The following is a 16774-nucleotide window of genomic DNA, read 5'->3' as shown; positions in this document are numbered from 1 at the left end:
TCTACGCTCTGTTAGGCCTTTTTAAAATATTATGTCATCTGTATTTACTGCCTGTGTTGCATGTCATCATCAAAAAAAATCATTGCTTTGTTGTGTTTAGGAACACACTCCAAGTAACTATTTTTAGAATTTATTTGACAATTACTATATTAAATATACTCAAGATTTAAAAAAAAGAGGCATTTTTGATTCAGCTCTTTAATATTTTTGAATAAAGCCCTTCATACACATGTCCTGCTCTGTTAATAATTAATTTCACGTGCATCATTTTATCCTCATGTTGAAATAAAGCCTGACTGGGCACTCACTTCCTCTGCTGACATGCTGTGAGTTTATACAACTGCACTGAGTAGATACAGCTGCAGCAGAGTGTACTGTATGTACTGTATATACAATGTAGTTATACTTACAGTCTGCTGCACATTAGGTATGTTTTTTTACACCCCCGATTGTTTCTGTTTTAAAACTATTCAGTAATTTACAGAATTGCAGTAAAATACATTAAATATTTCAAAAATGAGTCTTGGCTTTACATAATGAGGAAGCACCACATGTTTTCCCAGGGACTTTAGATCTGATGTTATTCTATATTCACGCACGGATCTGTGTCTTATGGTTTCCAGCAGTCAGTCTAAACAGTCCTTGAAGTTCAAAGTGTTTATATTGAAGTAAACTGTGATAAAGCCTTGGAGACCGCGCTAAGGGGATCTCAGCTCTGATTGGGACAGTTGGAGTGGATCATTTATTGACTTATTTCCATGTGATGATGATGGAGAGGATTGAGGACCCACCTACGCATACAGACTCCTCAGTTGGGCAGTTGCCTCCTCCTCCTCCCTCCTCTCTTCTCTTTTGTCATCTTGCGCGCTCCACAGAGGAAAGCCGCAGTCTCCAGCGAGGGCAGCGCAAATTTAACCCTCTTTTCTCTAATTACCAAACAGAGCGGGGAGTTAACCACTGCTTGCGCCACTTTCGCACCGTTTTCTCCACACTTCCAATGGGACCAGACGACTGAGGTCAGCCTATTGCATGCTTTTAACCCGGAGCCGCAGCCATGGACTGTTGCGCATTTGGTTCGGTGCGCTTGTTGTTCCCTGGATATTTACGCATCGCGCTGCTGTGTGTTGTGCAGTTAGGAGCGTTCGCGCAGCATGGTGAGTGGATGTAAAACAATGTGCATTTCGCCAAATTATGGCTTGTTTAAACGCAACAGACAATCCTAAATCCTCTCTTATCCATCGAGTTATGCAAAATCACGCCAAATGGTCTCCAGCTGCCATGTGGGAAACGATTTTACCTCTAAGATAAATAAAACTCTCACGCTTATCTGAAATAGAAAGCAGATGTCTAACGTGATCCACAGTATCTAATCATTATCTCTTTGCACATAAATGCAAATAGCAAGTAAATTTGGGGATCTTGCCTCCATAGATTGTGCAGAGCTGCGTGACTTGGCCTGCGTGGCTGCATTCCCATCACTCAGCAGGTCCAGAGGTTAGATGGACCTTCAGAGACAGACGAGAAATCACAGATAAGAGCAAAGCAAGTCAGACACCAGAGGAGGAAGCAACACTGAGACACTTAGCTCAAAGAAAACCAAAGATATTTCAGCTAAATGACACTCAATGCAGGGTAAATGACAAATAGAAGCATCAGAGTTTGTCTACAGATGAAGCATCGTAATCTGTGTAAGACAGTCTAAATTAATGCAGAAGTTTTTGTGATTAGGGAAGATTTGGAGAACATTCACAAATGTTTACTTCAATAAACAAGTCACAGGGTGTCTGAAGTATTGTTCACCACACTGAACTCAATTACAATTACAAACTAGTTAACAAAATCTCTGTAAAATGCTGTAAAAACAAAGAGATCAGAAATATAAGAAACAACAGACTTGTAAACAGAATCAGTGAGCGGTCCTGACAAAAATGCAGCTGTAATTGAAACAGGCTTACAAAACTTGTTGTGATGACTCATTACATAACATAATACACTTGATCCTCATTATAATCCAGTAAATGGCATCATCCCGCTGTAAAGGATTTATTCATCTCCCATCCTGCTCTTCTCTTTCTGCCAGCGTTGACATCACACATGTGGTCATAAATTTAAAAGAAGGTTGTAAAAAGGTGCACAAAATGTTTAAGATTTTAAAACAAACAGTCACATAGTGAGATAATGTTGTTTTTTTATTTGAATGAGGCTTTGTTCTCACCGCAGATAGAAATCTTGATGCTCTGATGTTTTCTCATCTGTAAAAAAGTCACACATCATACCTTAGACAGTTTTCTGAATTTAGGCAGAATTACTATAATTAAGAACATACTAAAAAGACCATTACTATAGATTGGAGTCTGAAGTCCTGCACAACCCCACCTACTTCCAAGGTGCACAGAGAGGGAAAAAAGTCTGCAGAGGTCAAAACTCCAGCATGGATGAAGGCCACAAGCCGAAACACGTTAGTCTATAGTACAAGTGCTGCTGGAGTTTTGACCTCTCTGCACTAAGAATATAACATTTGCCAAGTACTTTCAGCCAAATTAAACTGAAGTAGCTGCTCTTATTTGACTACAACATGTAGCTGTCATCTGGGTCAGTCCCCGTCTTCCATCTTGCTCATATCTTTGCCTCCGGGACTTCTAACAACAGATCAAAGCACAAAGTCGTAAACTTTGAGGCAGACCATCGTAAAATGAAACGCTGTGGGTCCTCGCACAGCTCTGCAACAAGAATACCAGGCATTTCTGCACCAAAATAAGGTCTATACCACAACCTCTTGTGACTCAAGGGGACACATGCGAGGATTTGTGAATTAACTTGCTGAGAGAAATGTTTAACAGTTGCAAGTCTTCTGAATTCTTCGTCAGGCACTTATAACATCTTTAACCCCGCTGACACTCAGTGGTGCCATCAATAAAAAGTCATGTTGTGCAGCCAAATATTGCTCAGACCCATTTAACTTCATTCTAAACTCCAGACAGTATCCCAAAGTTTCTAGAGATGCCAAATATGCCAGGATGAAAGTGAATAAAATGATGCACTTCTGAAATGTTTCACTCAATGTAAGTTTTAATAATGTGCTGAGACAAGCAAATATCCTTGTAAATTTGTCCAACAGTGTGGAAAGGTGGTTTATCTAACACGAAAAGTACGTAAAGGGGAAATTTAAGGAGGATATTGTGGCAAACCTCAATTATTTGGTAGCTAAGGGGTGTAAAACAAACCACTGAGGTGGTTTTGAACTTGCTAGCGAATGGTTGTGTGCCATATGTCCTTTTTTAGGTTGAGATGATTCAAAATCTTGATCTAAAAACCTTAGCATAGTTAGCATAATTACCATTAGCATTAATACCAAAGCATAATTAGCACTTAACACAGAGTAAAGATGAAGCTGATGGGAGTGTCATAAGTTCTGCAGGTATTTGTTCATAAAAGACTAATTAAAATTTTGATCTGATGATGGTGCTAGATGAAAAGTGAAGGGGTCACCAAATTTATTTGGGAATTATGCTGAAATGGACATCAATATCTGCACCAAATTTCATGATAATCCATCCGATAGTTACTTCAGTTTTAAGTGGTCGACTGACGTAGAGGCACGTTGCTAACATGGCTAACAATCAAATATTATTGTCTTCTTTCATTTTGTCATCTCTTTTTATTAATTTGTTTGACTTCTGTCCAACAAATTCTTAACAGGAAAGAAATTTTCTGATTTTGTCACACAAACTAAAGCTATTAAGCCGTCAACAGCTTCAGCCCAAACATACTTTTATCATTATTGGGCTTTAAAACACCCTACTTTGTTTAAAGCTTGATCTTAAATGCAGCTAATGCTAAGTGTTATCCATAAAGCTGCCATCATTAGAGGTAATAATGCATCATTTAAGCGTCTCATTCAGATGCCTGACCGTCTCTGGTCCTGGTCTGGCTGTAGTTTCTGTTGGCGGTGAGTTAAAGGCCCTCTGGGAAAAAGACCCGTAACCTCAGTTGTGTTAACACCACGCTCTCTCAAATTAATCTTCTTTCCTGAGAAACAGGAGGAGTCCCTGCACATCTGGGCTGCTGAGGGCCTCCCTCCCAGTGGGATCCCCCCCAATCCCCCCTCCCCCTCCATGGGGGCCGGTTCATTAGCTCACCGCCCCCCCTCCGGCTCTGTAAACTCATTAAGCCGCCAATTGGAGCAGTTTAGCCAGCAGCCAGAGTCTAGTCGATTGTCCTCCTGCCTGAAAACCTGGTTGTTTGGACAACCTGTGACCTCAAGTCTTGTCAGTGGAGCTTCCAGACGAGGTGTACACGCAGACAGGTGACGATGTAAACAAGAGCATTTGCTTTCAAGGGGCTGTCAACATGAAGACCAGCCTGTAAGACCTTGTTTAGACTTGGGATCACTGGCTGTAACTTCACCCAGTCCATTCAAAGCTTTGACGGTCTAAATACCCTCGGTGTTTGTTTTCCCTGACGTGACTTTACTCAGCCGCCACAATCAAACTCAAACAACTGGAAAGGGAACATGTTTTGTCCTCTGGAAGTCTTTTTTGTTAAGAAAGGCCTCTGTTGACAGCTTTGACCCATTTCACTTCACAGATGTAGAGCTTTTGAGAGTGTGCTTGTGTGGAAAACTGCATGTTCTGCTCAAATAAGTTCCCCGGTTGTTTCAGCCTCCAGCCGCAGGCAGTGTTCAGAGGCCTGTCATGCGCCATTGGCTTTAGCGTCCTTTCCCGGGGCGAGTTTAGAGAGGCGAGAGGCTAACAGGAATGTCTGTTATTCTTAGCAATTTAGATAACCTCTGGGGGTGAAATGATCCTTCCTGCTCACCTCCTAAACATCAACTGACACTTTAAAGAGCCAATCATACGCTTAATTTTGTCACCTTTGCCTTTCTACCATTTCTGGCTGTCTATGTTGATATTGAACTTATTGGATTTGAAGTTCTTCAGCAGCAAACCATTAAATTTTGGATGGTTACAGTTACATAAACACATTTCTTAAGAGATTTCAAATTATTTAAGTAATCTAGAGGTTTCAAGATCAAACAGCCACATTGAGATTATTCTTCCTCATTTGATTTTCTGCAGATGGTTCACTTTTCAGTTTGTCTTTGTCTAATTTATTCCAAACAGACCAGACATGTTAAAAATGCATCTGGATACCATATAACTAAAGGCAAATTTACAGCAAAAAGGAAAATATTTCATGAACAGAGCCAAGAATCAAATCAGATGATTTTTACACTGAGGTTCTGCCATTACTTAAAGGGTAGATTGTCAAAATATGCTCAAATAAATCCTTAATCCAAGTCTTCAAACTGAGTATTTGATCAAAGTCAAGGACAGAATGGATGTTTGACCTTGTTATGCTGAAGTTTTAAGAGGTTCGGGTGGGTAGCACCAACCAGACGTGACTTTAAGACTTCATAATTTAATGATAAACCTTTCTTTAACTCTGAGTTGACTTCTGTCTTGACTGAGATTAAAATCAAATCTGGCACTTTGCTCAGGGGATATTTTCTTGTCAATGTTTAGGTTTAATGTTTAATTTGATTTCTTATATTAAGGTTAACAAAACCATGTTAAACCTTAAAGCACCTGTAATGAATACTTTTATATTAACAATGGATAAAACGACTCCTAACTCTGCATTTTCTGTCAGCTATATGGAGCGTTTTAGCTCATTTTTTCAACTTTTCTTGTTTAGTTCACTCTCAAAGCATTATTTTTGGTCGTAGGTCCTTTTTTGGTCGTACAAACCCAGTTTACACTACCTGTCCTGCAACAAATGGCAGACACATTTAGCTGTAGACTAGCTGGTGAACATACTGGAGCGTTTAGCAGCTAAGCTAAAGCCAGATATTTCCCTCAAGAGTTAGAGAGAGAATGTGGACTTACATTCACCAGGTGGACAGAAAAAGTTCAACATATCAACTTTATATAAGATTATAATATGTCAGTGTTGTGTTTAGATCTTCCACTGCCTCCATGTGGACAAAATATCTATTATTGCAGGTTTAAATGAAGCCTTTTACTTGTACTGAGAGAAAGAGAACTTCTCACTCAGGCCAAGGACAGACTGACTCCTGTCTGCTGTTTCCCACAACTACACAAGTTGCTTTGTTTTGTCTGTCGTAGTCAAACTGCAGGACTCTGTGAAAGATAAAGAAAGATAAAGACATGTCTGCAGGCTGAACCTGGTCATCTGATCACAGCCAGAGATTCTTCAGTTTTAATTTCCTCTTTATTAAACTGACAGATCTGGAAGTCTGAAAGACAAAGTAAAAGGAAGAGATTTTAGGCTGGGGAAAAAAAAAAATCATTTTCCAGCAAAGGCAAGCATCCAAAAAGATAAAAGTTCTCCAGGAGCGGACAGTTATTTAATAGCGAGGTCAGACTATTCAACAGTGCAGTCTTTTCCACATTGTTTTAGTGTCATTGCTCTCCTCTGTCAGCTGCACCAGAGTTCAGTGTGAAGTTCACAGTTTAACACCGTCCTTGTTATTATGTTTCTCCTCCCTTCAGCTCCAGAGTGTTTCCCGGGAGGTCATCGGACTTTGCGTAATCCCTACCGCAGCGTCGACTTTGACTCCACAGAGATCCAGAACACAGCGATCCAGGACCTGATCTGTGACCACTCGCTGTCGCCGGGCTGGTACAGATTCAAGATCAACAACAAGCCGGCGGAGATGCCAACCACCTGCGTTGAGGTAGAATGCCAAAATACCTGAGGATTCTGTCAACTCCTCATGTTGTGTTCACATCATTGCACTTGTTTTGCTTTGTCCGGATTGTCAAATAAACTTGTGTCTTTCATTAAATATGTATAACAGATTTTTGTTCCATGATTCCATCCCTCTGCTTTGATTATCTGATTGTCAAAACCACTTAAAAGAGTGTCAGATCTCTTCCAAAAAACCATCCAACATCCTCTACCAGTGCAAACTCATCCAGTAGACTGGTATAATAAACACCTTCAGCCCAGGTGGAGGGTATAATAACCCCTTTACTGCTGGTTAATGACTGTTTCTGTTGACGCCCCCCTTGCAGATGAACCGCTGCGGGACGCAGGCGCCGGTGTGGCTGTCACTGAAGGACACCTCCCTGCCTCGGCCCGGTGAGGTCCGCCAGCTCTCCGCCTGCGCCACCTGGCAGTTTTTCCAGGGCAGCACCAAAGACTGCTGCCTCTTCCGCATCCCTGTCACGGTGCGAAACTGCGGCGAGTTCCTGGTCTACTACCTGCAGCCTACGCAGGGATGCATGGGATACTGCGCTAAAGGTGAACATGATCTGAGCTGAACATTTTCATCTGCTTGATAGTCCTAGTAGAGTTCAGAGTTGCATATTAGAGTTCCTCCTGACTCTAGTTTAAGTAATTTTTCAGTTTTAACTTAAATTGACAGGAATACATTCAAGTAGAGCTGCAATGGCTGGTTGACAGAAAATTAATCTGCAGCTATTTTGATAATTGATTAATCATTATGAGACATTTTTAAGCAAATATACCAAACATATGCTAGATTTAGCTTTGGAAATGTGATGGTTTAATGCTTTTCTTTGTCATACATTATGGTAAGCTAAATATTTTGGGGTTTTGGTCTGTTGTTTGGACAAAATAAGACATTTTAAGACGCAACCTTTGACTCTGGGAAATGATAACAGGCATTTTCACTATTTTATAGATCCATTAATAAAGAAAACAATCAGCCAATTAATTGATATTGAATGAAATGAAAATAATCATTAGATGCAGCCCTACATTTAAGGCTGACTCAATACTTTTGAGATCTGATATTATGATATTACAATTTTTAGCATAAACCCATAAAATAACAACACATAACAAATATTTGTAAATAATTTAGATAGTATTGTGGACATTTTACAGTATAAAACTAAACTTGTCAGTGCTATGTAATTGATACACTTTTTCTAAATGACCTCAAACATACTGTATCTTTGGAATTTCTGTGCTATTTCTCATTACTTATTGGCAAATATATACGCTATTACAATATGTCTGCAATAAGCGAAAACTGGCTTATAATATTGACCATAGCAATGTATTGGTTTGGCTCTAGACTATTTTTTGAAAAACCTTTCCTGGTAGTTACCAAAAGTCGAGTAAGTAAATTAACAGCCTGTTTGCATTTGATTTAATTTGGAATATTGATTTAAAGCTAAAAAATAGTCAAGATGATCTTTTAATGTTAATGAAGAAGTGATCTGATCCATGTCAGTTGCTCCAGACTTGGGATCCAGACTCTGCCCACCCGGTGAGGTGGAAGTCAACGGCCGATGCAAAGGTAAGAGACTGACCCATAACAGGAAAACAACTACTGCTGCTGATGTGTTTTTGTGTGATATCACAGGAGTAATATTCTGTTTCGCTGCAGAATAAACATCTGGAAACCAAAATTCTTATCACAACTGTTGCGTGCAGCCCATCTTCACTCCTCTGTTTCTGTTTCCAGCTGCTGTGCCGTCCCTGCCGTCCCGGCCTGTGATCACCCCGGAGCTGATCGGCCACAGCGTCCACTTGAGGTGCTCCTTCATCCCGCCGCCGTGGAGCCAGCCGCTGGGCTTCCAGGTGGTTTGGGCCAGACACATCGGCCACAGCATGAAGGCTGAGATCAGGCAGGAATCCACATTGAAGCCCTTCTCGTTGGTGGAGATGGATGGCGTTCACTTCAGGCTTGGGGAAATGGTAATTCCTGCCAGACCGTGCTGAAAGTTTTTTGGGGAGCACATGTGGAGAGTTTGACCTCTGCAGCAGGCAATGTAAGCCATGGATCACACTGACCCCTCTCTGCCCGGGCTCACAAAGCAAAGGCAGAGAGAGGCGAAGTGTGTCATATCCCATTAAGAGAAGGCAAGAGGAGGGTGGGAAAGTTAAATCAGTTGCAGGTTAGCAAAGTCCCGCTCCACATGCTTCCCATTTACATCTCTCCATTCAAATCTTCACAGTGAATTCTAGGGAAGTCATTTTTATGTGGACAGATGCACACATATACACAAAGCTGTTTTTTTGTGTCGTTATACACTCAGCGCTTGCACTGATTTAGCTGCTCTTGCTGAAAGACAGCACCAAAAGGGAAATATAGAAAATATAGCCATTATATCTAGTAAGTTTCTAATCTTCTTGTCAGTTGTTTGGAGCCAAAAAATCCCAAAATTTTGTGACTGCAAAGGGTTCATCCAGAGGTGTTGCTGTTTTCTTTTAAACTAAACAGATTTTGGGTATATAAAGTTAATGTGTCCAATTTAATTCCAGCAGTCTGTTTCAAGCCTTCCTCTCGAGAGAAAGTTGGATCAACTAATCTGCTCATTTAACATGAACACTGAATTGTTAAGATTTGGGAGTTGTGCACATTTGCTCTTACGCAAACCTCTGCATTGAATCTTCATGGAAAGATAACATTCATAGACTACCACAAGACACAAAAATCTGTGATTCAGCCTTTTTTTTAAAGGGTGTCTGTCACCACCGTTTGTTCTTGTCAGCACTTACTGGCACCCAATTAGCCAAATGATCACCCTGAAGCAGTGTCAGAGGCAGTTGGTTAGAGAAACACCTATTTGACTGTCGTTCAAGTATTTTTTTCCTCGTCAGATTCATTGGATGACCATTAAAGCCTTTTTATTTCTTCTCTCTGTGGTTTCAATAATTAATACAGAATTCTGATTAACTATTTCCTCTCATACAGCAGTAGATTGTACATGTGTGTTGGCTGTTTTACCAGATGACACAAGGTGATACAAAGCATTCAAATTGTTGGCTTCTGTCAGTACTTTGAAGTCGGCTTCGTGTGTCAGGACCATAAGTCTCTTTTAGATCCGGGATCTAGGAGCGAGGTGGGGAATTGCATCTGTAGAGCACTTCCACTCTGGCTTTAACACTTTGTTGTGGTCGCTGCTTAAACTGGACCAGAAACCCTTCCAGCATACATGCAATACTTTCCAAAACATTGTATACAATCTTGTAGTCCTGACTACAGTGAGTAGCTGAATTGACGTTTGTGCTTGTCAGGCTGAATTATGGCTCATGAAACTAAATCTGATTGGCAGGAACACAAGAAAGAAATCTGGAGAAATCGCAGAAATCTGACTGTTGATGGAAAATGACAGCGGTGAAACGCTCACTGAGTGTCAAAGTTTCCTCATCCGCTGGGGACTCCTGGTTGCTCATTGTTTAAGTTGCTTGCATCTGAAGTTGACTTGAAACACTGATTGTTCTCCTGCATTGCGAGCAACGACTGTTCTAATTAAACTTGAGAACTGCTTATTTCCAGCGTGTCGGCGGTCTGCTGCACAGGCTTTCATTTCCTGTACAAATTATTTGTTGCCAGGAAATATTAAGTTATTAGATCTTCAGCGTGATGCTATTTGAAACTGAGGTGATGTCATTCTTACTGGTCACCCACATACAGCTGTGGACCATTGCTTTGCCATATTTGGACACACAAGGTTGCAATAGTTGTGTCTGGAACGTGCTACAGAGGGCTGGGCTCGCTCACAGGGCCCCCTCTTAACACATGTTGATGCTGCAGCTGGTCTGGGTCAAAGGTCATCAGTGAGTTAAATGTTAGTGCTCTTAGTGCCATGGATCAGTCAGTGCTGTGAGCTACACAGGGCAATGTTTTGATAAATCACAAATACAGTGTCAGTTGTACCTTGTCAGTCTTTAACAACAGTACATTTTAGAAACTAAAGGCGCCATAGTTAAAGACATGTGGGTGCTTAAAAATGATTGTTAGCAAAACAGTCCTGCACTATAATGCCAATTGTGCCATTGACAAGAGCAATTTTCAGTTGATGTGATATCTTAATGTGAACTTTTGCTTGAAAATCAATTTAGAGTTTAAAAACACAACCAGAGTGGATCTATGTAGGGCGGGTTTGTTTTTTAGGGAAATAAAAAGATAAAAAGATACAAACTGTAATATGTCTCTATTTAACTTATTTACACATAATTTTATACAATATTTTCCTTGCAGTTCTCCTGCAGTGTGTCGACTTTCAGAGCCAACTCCAGCCATGGCAGATCTACTCCAAAGGAAAGTGAGAGTTTCTATGCTGGACTGAAGGTAAACATCCATGTTTTATATCTTAATTCTAAACTACACCTGTTTTTATTATATCAGAAAACTAACAAACTTCTTTCCCCCCTTATTTCTCCTCAGTTTTCTCCAGATTTGCTGTACATAGCGGAGAACAGTAAGGAGCATGAAGTGACCGTCCACAGCACTGTACCTATCCCCTGCTACGGCCCCGACCACAGCCACCAGTGTGGAGTCCCTCTGGCTCTCAGTGTCCATGATCCAGGTCAGACCTGTAGGAAAACAAGGAGATGATGCATGTGTCGTCACCCTTACTTATCTGCAGGGAGATACTGTAATGAAGCTTGCAGTTAACTACAATTTAATCATCTTGTTAAGTTGTTTGGAGACAGAAAATCCTAATTTTGGCAATGAGATGAGTGTGATGAGCCTGCAGCAATGACCACAGCTGACCAAATATACCCTTTTTTGAGCCTTAATATCATTTTAATTGAACAATTATTTTTACATTTTTTGACCAAAACACAAATTAAAGGAACTGAAATTAACAATTAAGATCCTAACTTCTTATCAACACATACAAGATCCTTTAAAAGGATATGTTAAGAAGCTGTCATCACAAGCTTCCTTGATTAGAAGAGAGGACTCCAGTTGGTGCATAAATCCTCATGAGCTTGTTCACACCATAACCTTGAATTGCTCAGTGAATGAAATCTAATAATAACAATGGCTCCAAATTGGCTACCTGTTCTTTGCCAGCACATTACAGGTGAGAGCAAACGAAAGACGCCCTGAAAAAGTAGCATGTCAGGTTATTAAAGATGATTAAAGGGTCAAGTTGCTTTTCTCAGTTTCCTTGATCCTGTTACCATACAATCTCCTGTCTCCTGCTTGGGTTCTTCTGCTCTGACTTGTCCTGTATATCATCACATCAAAGCCAGCACAGGAAGACGTTATTACAGCTCTGCAAGCAGCTGTATGCCATCCGTTAACACTACCTCACTGCTGTGTTGACATCCACAGACAGTCTCAGACACGAGGCCTCCAATGTGGTGCTGTCTGCCTGCCAGGTGGAGCTCCAGCCAACTGCCTGCAGTGATGGCAGCTGCGGCCAGGCAACGTTTTTTGTCACTGCCGTCACCGATTTCACACGTGATGGGAACCGGCCGAGCCTGATTGGTGCTCTGCCTGGACCCAGTGCTCCACGACTCTGGAGGACCTACACCCCAATTTCACTCAAGGTGAGTAAACCTTAAATGCTGAAGAATATATGTGATGTTTTCTAATTAGTTAAAGATCACAGATCATTTAATTGGTGAAAAAATGGATTCATAGTCATCTACAAAGCATCGAAAAACTGTGAAGTCCATCAGGAAATTACAGGCCTTCATAATAGACTTGTAAACTGTAGTGAACTCTGGTGAGTGGATACTGAGGGGGTTCAAGGGATCCTTGAGAGTTTTCCATTGATTCCTACGAAAGTTCCAGTCTTCCTCAAGGGAGTGCTAGGTTTAATGGGTTGTCAGTGGTCATCAAGGTAGCCTTGAACAGGTTTTAGTGGACCATAAGTAGGTCTGATGAGCAGTTTAGGAACTTAAACACTCATTGTCCCCTGTGGAGCTTCTTATGGACCTTAAAGGGAATTTTGGGAGTTTTTGAGAAGTTGTCACTAAAGATGATTTCGGGGTCCTTCAGGAGCTTTCATACTTTCTTCAGGGTCATTGAGGTGATAATAATGGTCTTTGAGGATCCAGGAGTACTTGTAAATGTTCCAAAGATTAAGATCTTGTGGCATGAAAATTCATGGGACATGGCCCTACAGAGGTTCCTGGACTCTCTGAAAATGAGAAGTTCCACTGGCCCTTAAGGTGTCCAGGAGTCCTTTTTTAAAGTCTACAAGGGATTCAAAGCTGAACGAAGAATACATTTTCTGCAATTTGATATAATTATATATTTTCAGAGAGTATTAAAAAGATGGTTATAGTTAGAGGTTTCTCTGTCATTCTGTTTATATATACACACAGTTATACAGTGATTTATGAAATTAAAGGAGAGGGTGTGCGTTTAAGGCCCAAAGTGTGCCTGTTTGATGGTTTGACATTATGTTTGAGGAGTGTTGCTCTAAGTGGCCATTAGATGCGTCCACACACGCTATTACGTTATGTAAGACATGACATCAGCCCTGCAGACATTGTGTCTCTCTGTAGCTTGTTGCAGAGGAGTTTACCCATCTGTGTTTAGTGAAATCATCAAAGCCTGGGGTCACAGGGTCAGAGGGTGGAGCCCCCCTAATCTTTGTTCTCCTGACCTCTGCCCCCAGGTCACGGTTCAGGACGTTCCTACTTCCATCTGCTACTCCCTGACTGACCCACATGTCATTACCTTGGATGGCAGGTAATTTTCTTCCTTATTGCTTGTCAGCAGACATCAAATGGTAATTTTAATCAATTTATCATTCAGTTTGGCATGGCAAAACAATAGATTAACTGTTAGATGTTATGTGCAGGCGTTATGAAAACCATCAGACTGGCACCTTCGTACTTTACCAGAGCCTCACCAGGGAGTTTGAGGTCCACTCTCGCCAGTGGGACTGTGGCAGCCGACACTATGCAGTTGCCTGCAACTGTGGCATGGCTGTGCGAGAGGGTAATGAGGTAGCTGTCTTCGACATGTGCAATGGTCAACCACAGGAAACAAGGCCTCGGCTCACCCTGAAGAACCTGGGCGATGATGATAGCAAGGGCAGCCGGGTCAGGGTGCTCGAAACCTACCAGGGAAAGAAGGTCACCGTAGGTATCCGATGATTTTAACGATATCCAAGTCTTTCAGGCTCTAAATTTTTACTTCTGCTGCATGAGGAGATTATGTTAATTAGCTGCTGGATGTGACTCTCCTCTTGTAGTTGATCTTTCCCTCCGGGGCCTTTGTTAGGGCCGATGTTGACGATTGGGGGATGAGCCTGTCCATCCGGGCACCCAGTGTTGACTACGGCAACACGCAAGGCCTCTGTGGCACCTTTGACCGCAATGGCAACAATGACTTCCGCGGCTCTGATGGTGACTCCTATGGCCCTGACGATCTGCATCGCTTTATAGAGGACTGGAGGTCAGTCAGTGATGCCCAACGAGTAGATTGTTCATAGTTTGACCAATATTGGCTAAAATAAGTGTTGTTGTTTTACTTGTTGGGACCTGATTCGGCCCCATGGGTTACTTCTGTCAAGTATTGACAAAGCTATTTGTGTCAATGCTTTCACCTTCTTTTGTGTATTTGTTAGGATAGCTCCTGGTGAGAGTTTATTTGACAAGACGCCTCCTGGGACAAGGCAAGAGGTCAGACGGCCATTCTGTCAGTGCCAAAAAGGATACAGCACTTCTCATCATGCTGGCAGAGGGATGGGAAACCTCTACAATCCTTCTGCTCACTCCGACTGCATCGCTTATGATAATGTGGATTACACATCTGTGTTCCCCTATATGGACACAACACTGGAATACATCAAGAGTGCAGAAAAAGAGGAAAGCATACTGAATATGTCTTCCTTCAACAGTCATCCTCTTGAGAGGAGGAACCTTCAGTTTCACAGTGAGAAGAAGCAACACATTGACAGTGATGATAAACTGGATGTTGAGTTCAGGGAGGACCTTCTGCTTTCTGTTGACAGACCGAAGAGACAGGCAATGTTTGAATTCCAGCCTGTCTTCACCACTCAAAGCCTCAGCCAGGTCGATTTGGAGAGCCTTGCCTACTTCTTCCCTGAGGATCACCTGGCGGAGGCCCGACCGGAGGTGCAGCCTCAGTGGCCCACGCCGAGCGGCCTGACCTCAGCCAAAGCTCTGGAGGTATGCCAGATGGCTTTAGCCAACTCCACTGTTGGAGTAGTGTGCCGGGGGCTGTTGGGACGCCGCCTGGACGAGGCTGTGGATCTCTGCATCCTGGACCTGCAGCTGAAAGATGACCTGGGCTGGGAGGAGGCATTGCTGCCATACTTGGAGAACGAGTGTGAGAGGAGGCTGTTGGAAAACCGGACGCAGAGAGCATTGGAGCTGGCTAGTTCACCAGGAATGTCTGGAGAAGTGGTGGCGGCGCTGCGCTGCCCCAACTTCTGTAATGGAAATGGAGAGTGTACGGAGTGGGGCTGCCAGTGTCATCGCAGCTACAGCTTCTATGACTGCAGCCTTGCCATAAGTGAGTATCTGGACAGTTGCTACTATCCGTAAAGTAAATTAGTATGATTGTTTGATACGTTTCCTGAAATTCGATTCAAAAAGCTCTACATTGATTGCTACTTGCAGATGACTAGCTGCTAATTTGTCTTGGAAAATGCACCAATCATTTTTGGCTGAAAATTTTAAGCACATATTTCTAGAGGTAGTTATGTTAAAAGCATAATTTATAGTAAATAGCTGGATTTTAGACTTTGGAAATAGGAAAAAACTGTTGCTGTTGAAACTATTAACTAATACAGTCAAGCTGATTGGCTAGTGAAATTATGAACATTTGTGTGATTTTTATCTTTTAATTATCTTGTAATATACGTATAAACAAGCAATAATCTCTCCTCAAATAGGCCAGCCAGTTGAAATAACAGATTTGGAGAATGGTGGACTGTGTGATATCCGATCATATGACTGTCGCAACGTTCGGGTCTTTGGCCTCGGCTTCATTGACTCCCCTGACCTGAGCTGTCATGCCACCAGATTGAAGGTGAGGGATGGTAAGGTCAAAGGCCAGTGTTGTTGTTGTTTTTTTAAATTCCCTCTGAATTGACTTGATCTGCCTCCACAGTACATGAACGGAGTTTGGGTTCCAGGCGAAAAACAGAGAACAAAAGCCACCTTCCTCAGCTCCAAGGCTTTAGACTGTGCCGTCCCATCCCTGAGCAACACAGCCGTCAATACTGAAGACTTCATGATGGATGACAAACCATATGCACGCTGGGAGATTAAGGTATTGCTGCTGGATTTAAAATGTCTTTTGTTGGCTAGTGGCTGTTTTGTTGGGATTATACAGTGTTAACCCCTGCTTCTCCTCTTACAGGTGACCAATGATGGTTCCCAGTACAGCCAAGCCAAGGTGCTGACAATCTATGATGGTGTTTGTCAGGTCTGCGAGGCATCACGCTCAGGACTCTGTAAGTTAAAGGTAACTCACAAACAAGAGTGAAGAGTTTTTCTCCTTTCACACCACCAGTTTCAGTAAACAAACCCTTTCATGACTGCATGATTGTTAAATGCTAATAAGTTCTATCTGCTAGCACTGAGGTTTGTGATTATTGTGAGACTGTAAGAAAATGAAACAAAGATAAAGAATTTATGTTAAAGTTTACACTTTATACACTTTTTGCCATGTCATGATCATTTTCAAGGTTCAGGGTCATAGTCATCAACTAACACTAATTACAAAACATAAGCTACAGTGTAAACACCGACAAAATAACATAAAAGCATAAATGCAGATATCAATGAAACAAGTCTTCATAGCTTACCAACCTCATAGGTAGAACGAAATCACACTTGTGATACTTTTTTAAAATATAGATGATTAAATATTTTTGTTTGAGGAAAAGAAAAAAGAACAAACTGTAGGTTGGTAAGTCAGACACTTTGTAGGAGCTTTCACCACCCTGATTTCTTGCTATATTTTTGCTGCACATCACACATATTCCTGCTTTGGCATAGAATCATTTTAATCTGTTTGAATAAATGACAGAGTCATTATTCA

The 16774-nt window shown here is 41.7% G+C and overlaps 1 protein-coding gene across 2 annotated transcripts in view; it reads left to right on the top strand.

Moving 5' to 3' along the window:
* Window positions 1-505: 505 nt before the first annotated feature.
* Window positions 506-16774, top strand: part of si:ch211-246m6.5 (von Willebrand factor D and EGF domain-containing protein) — a 32628-nt gene continuing 16359 nt past the window's right edge. For both annotated transcript variants that reach the window (XM_044345201.1, XM_044345200.1), the window contains exons 1-15: window positions 506-1154; window positions 6516-6700; window positions 7041-7269; window positions 8231-8296; window positions 8465-8697; window positions 10988-11077; window positions 11174-11315; window positions 12074-12291; window positions 13371-13444; window positions 13557-13839; window positions 13953-14155; window positions 14328-15238; window positions 15621-15757; window positions 15839-16000; window positions 16091-16195. In XM_044345201.1, the coding sequence (XP_044201136.1) occupies window positions 1055-1154; window positions 6516-6700; window positions 7041-7269; window positions 8231-8296; window positions 8465-8697; window positions 10988-11077; window positions 11174-11315; window positions 12074-12291; window positions 13371-13444; window positions 13557-13839; window positions 13953-14155; window positions 14328-15238; window positions 15621-15757; window positions 15839-16000; window positions 16091-16195 (3138 nt within the window). In that variant the 5' untranslated portion in view covers window positions 506-1054. The remainder of the gene's footprint in view (window positions 1155-6515; window positions 6701-7040; window positions 7270-8230; window positions 8297-8464; window positions 8698-10987; window positions 11078-11173; window positions 11316-12073; window positions 12292-13370; window positions 13445-13556; window positions 13840-13952; window positions 14156-14327; window positions 15239-15620; window positions 15758-15838; window positions 16001-16090; window positions 16196-16774) is intronic.

The sequence above is a fragment of the Thunnus albacares genome, chromosome 24, assembly GCF_914725855.1.
Source record: "Thunnus albacares chromosome 24, fThuAlb1.1, whole genome shotgun sequence".
NCBI classification, from domain to species: Eukaryota; Metazoa; Chordata; class Actinopteri; order Scombriformes; family Scombridae; genus Thunnus; species Thunnus albacares.
This window is presented reverse-complemented; position numbering and strand designations above follow the sequence as displayed.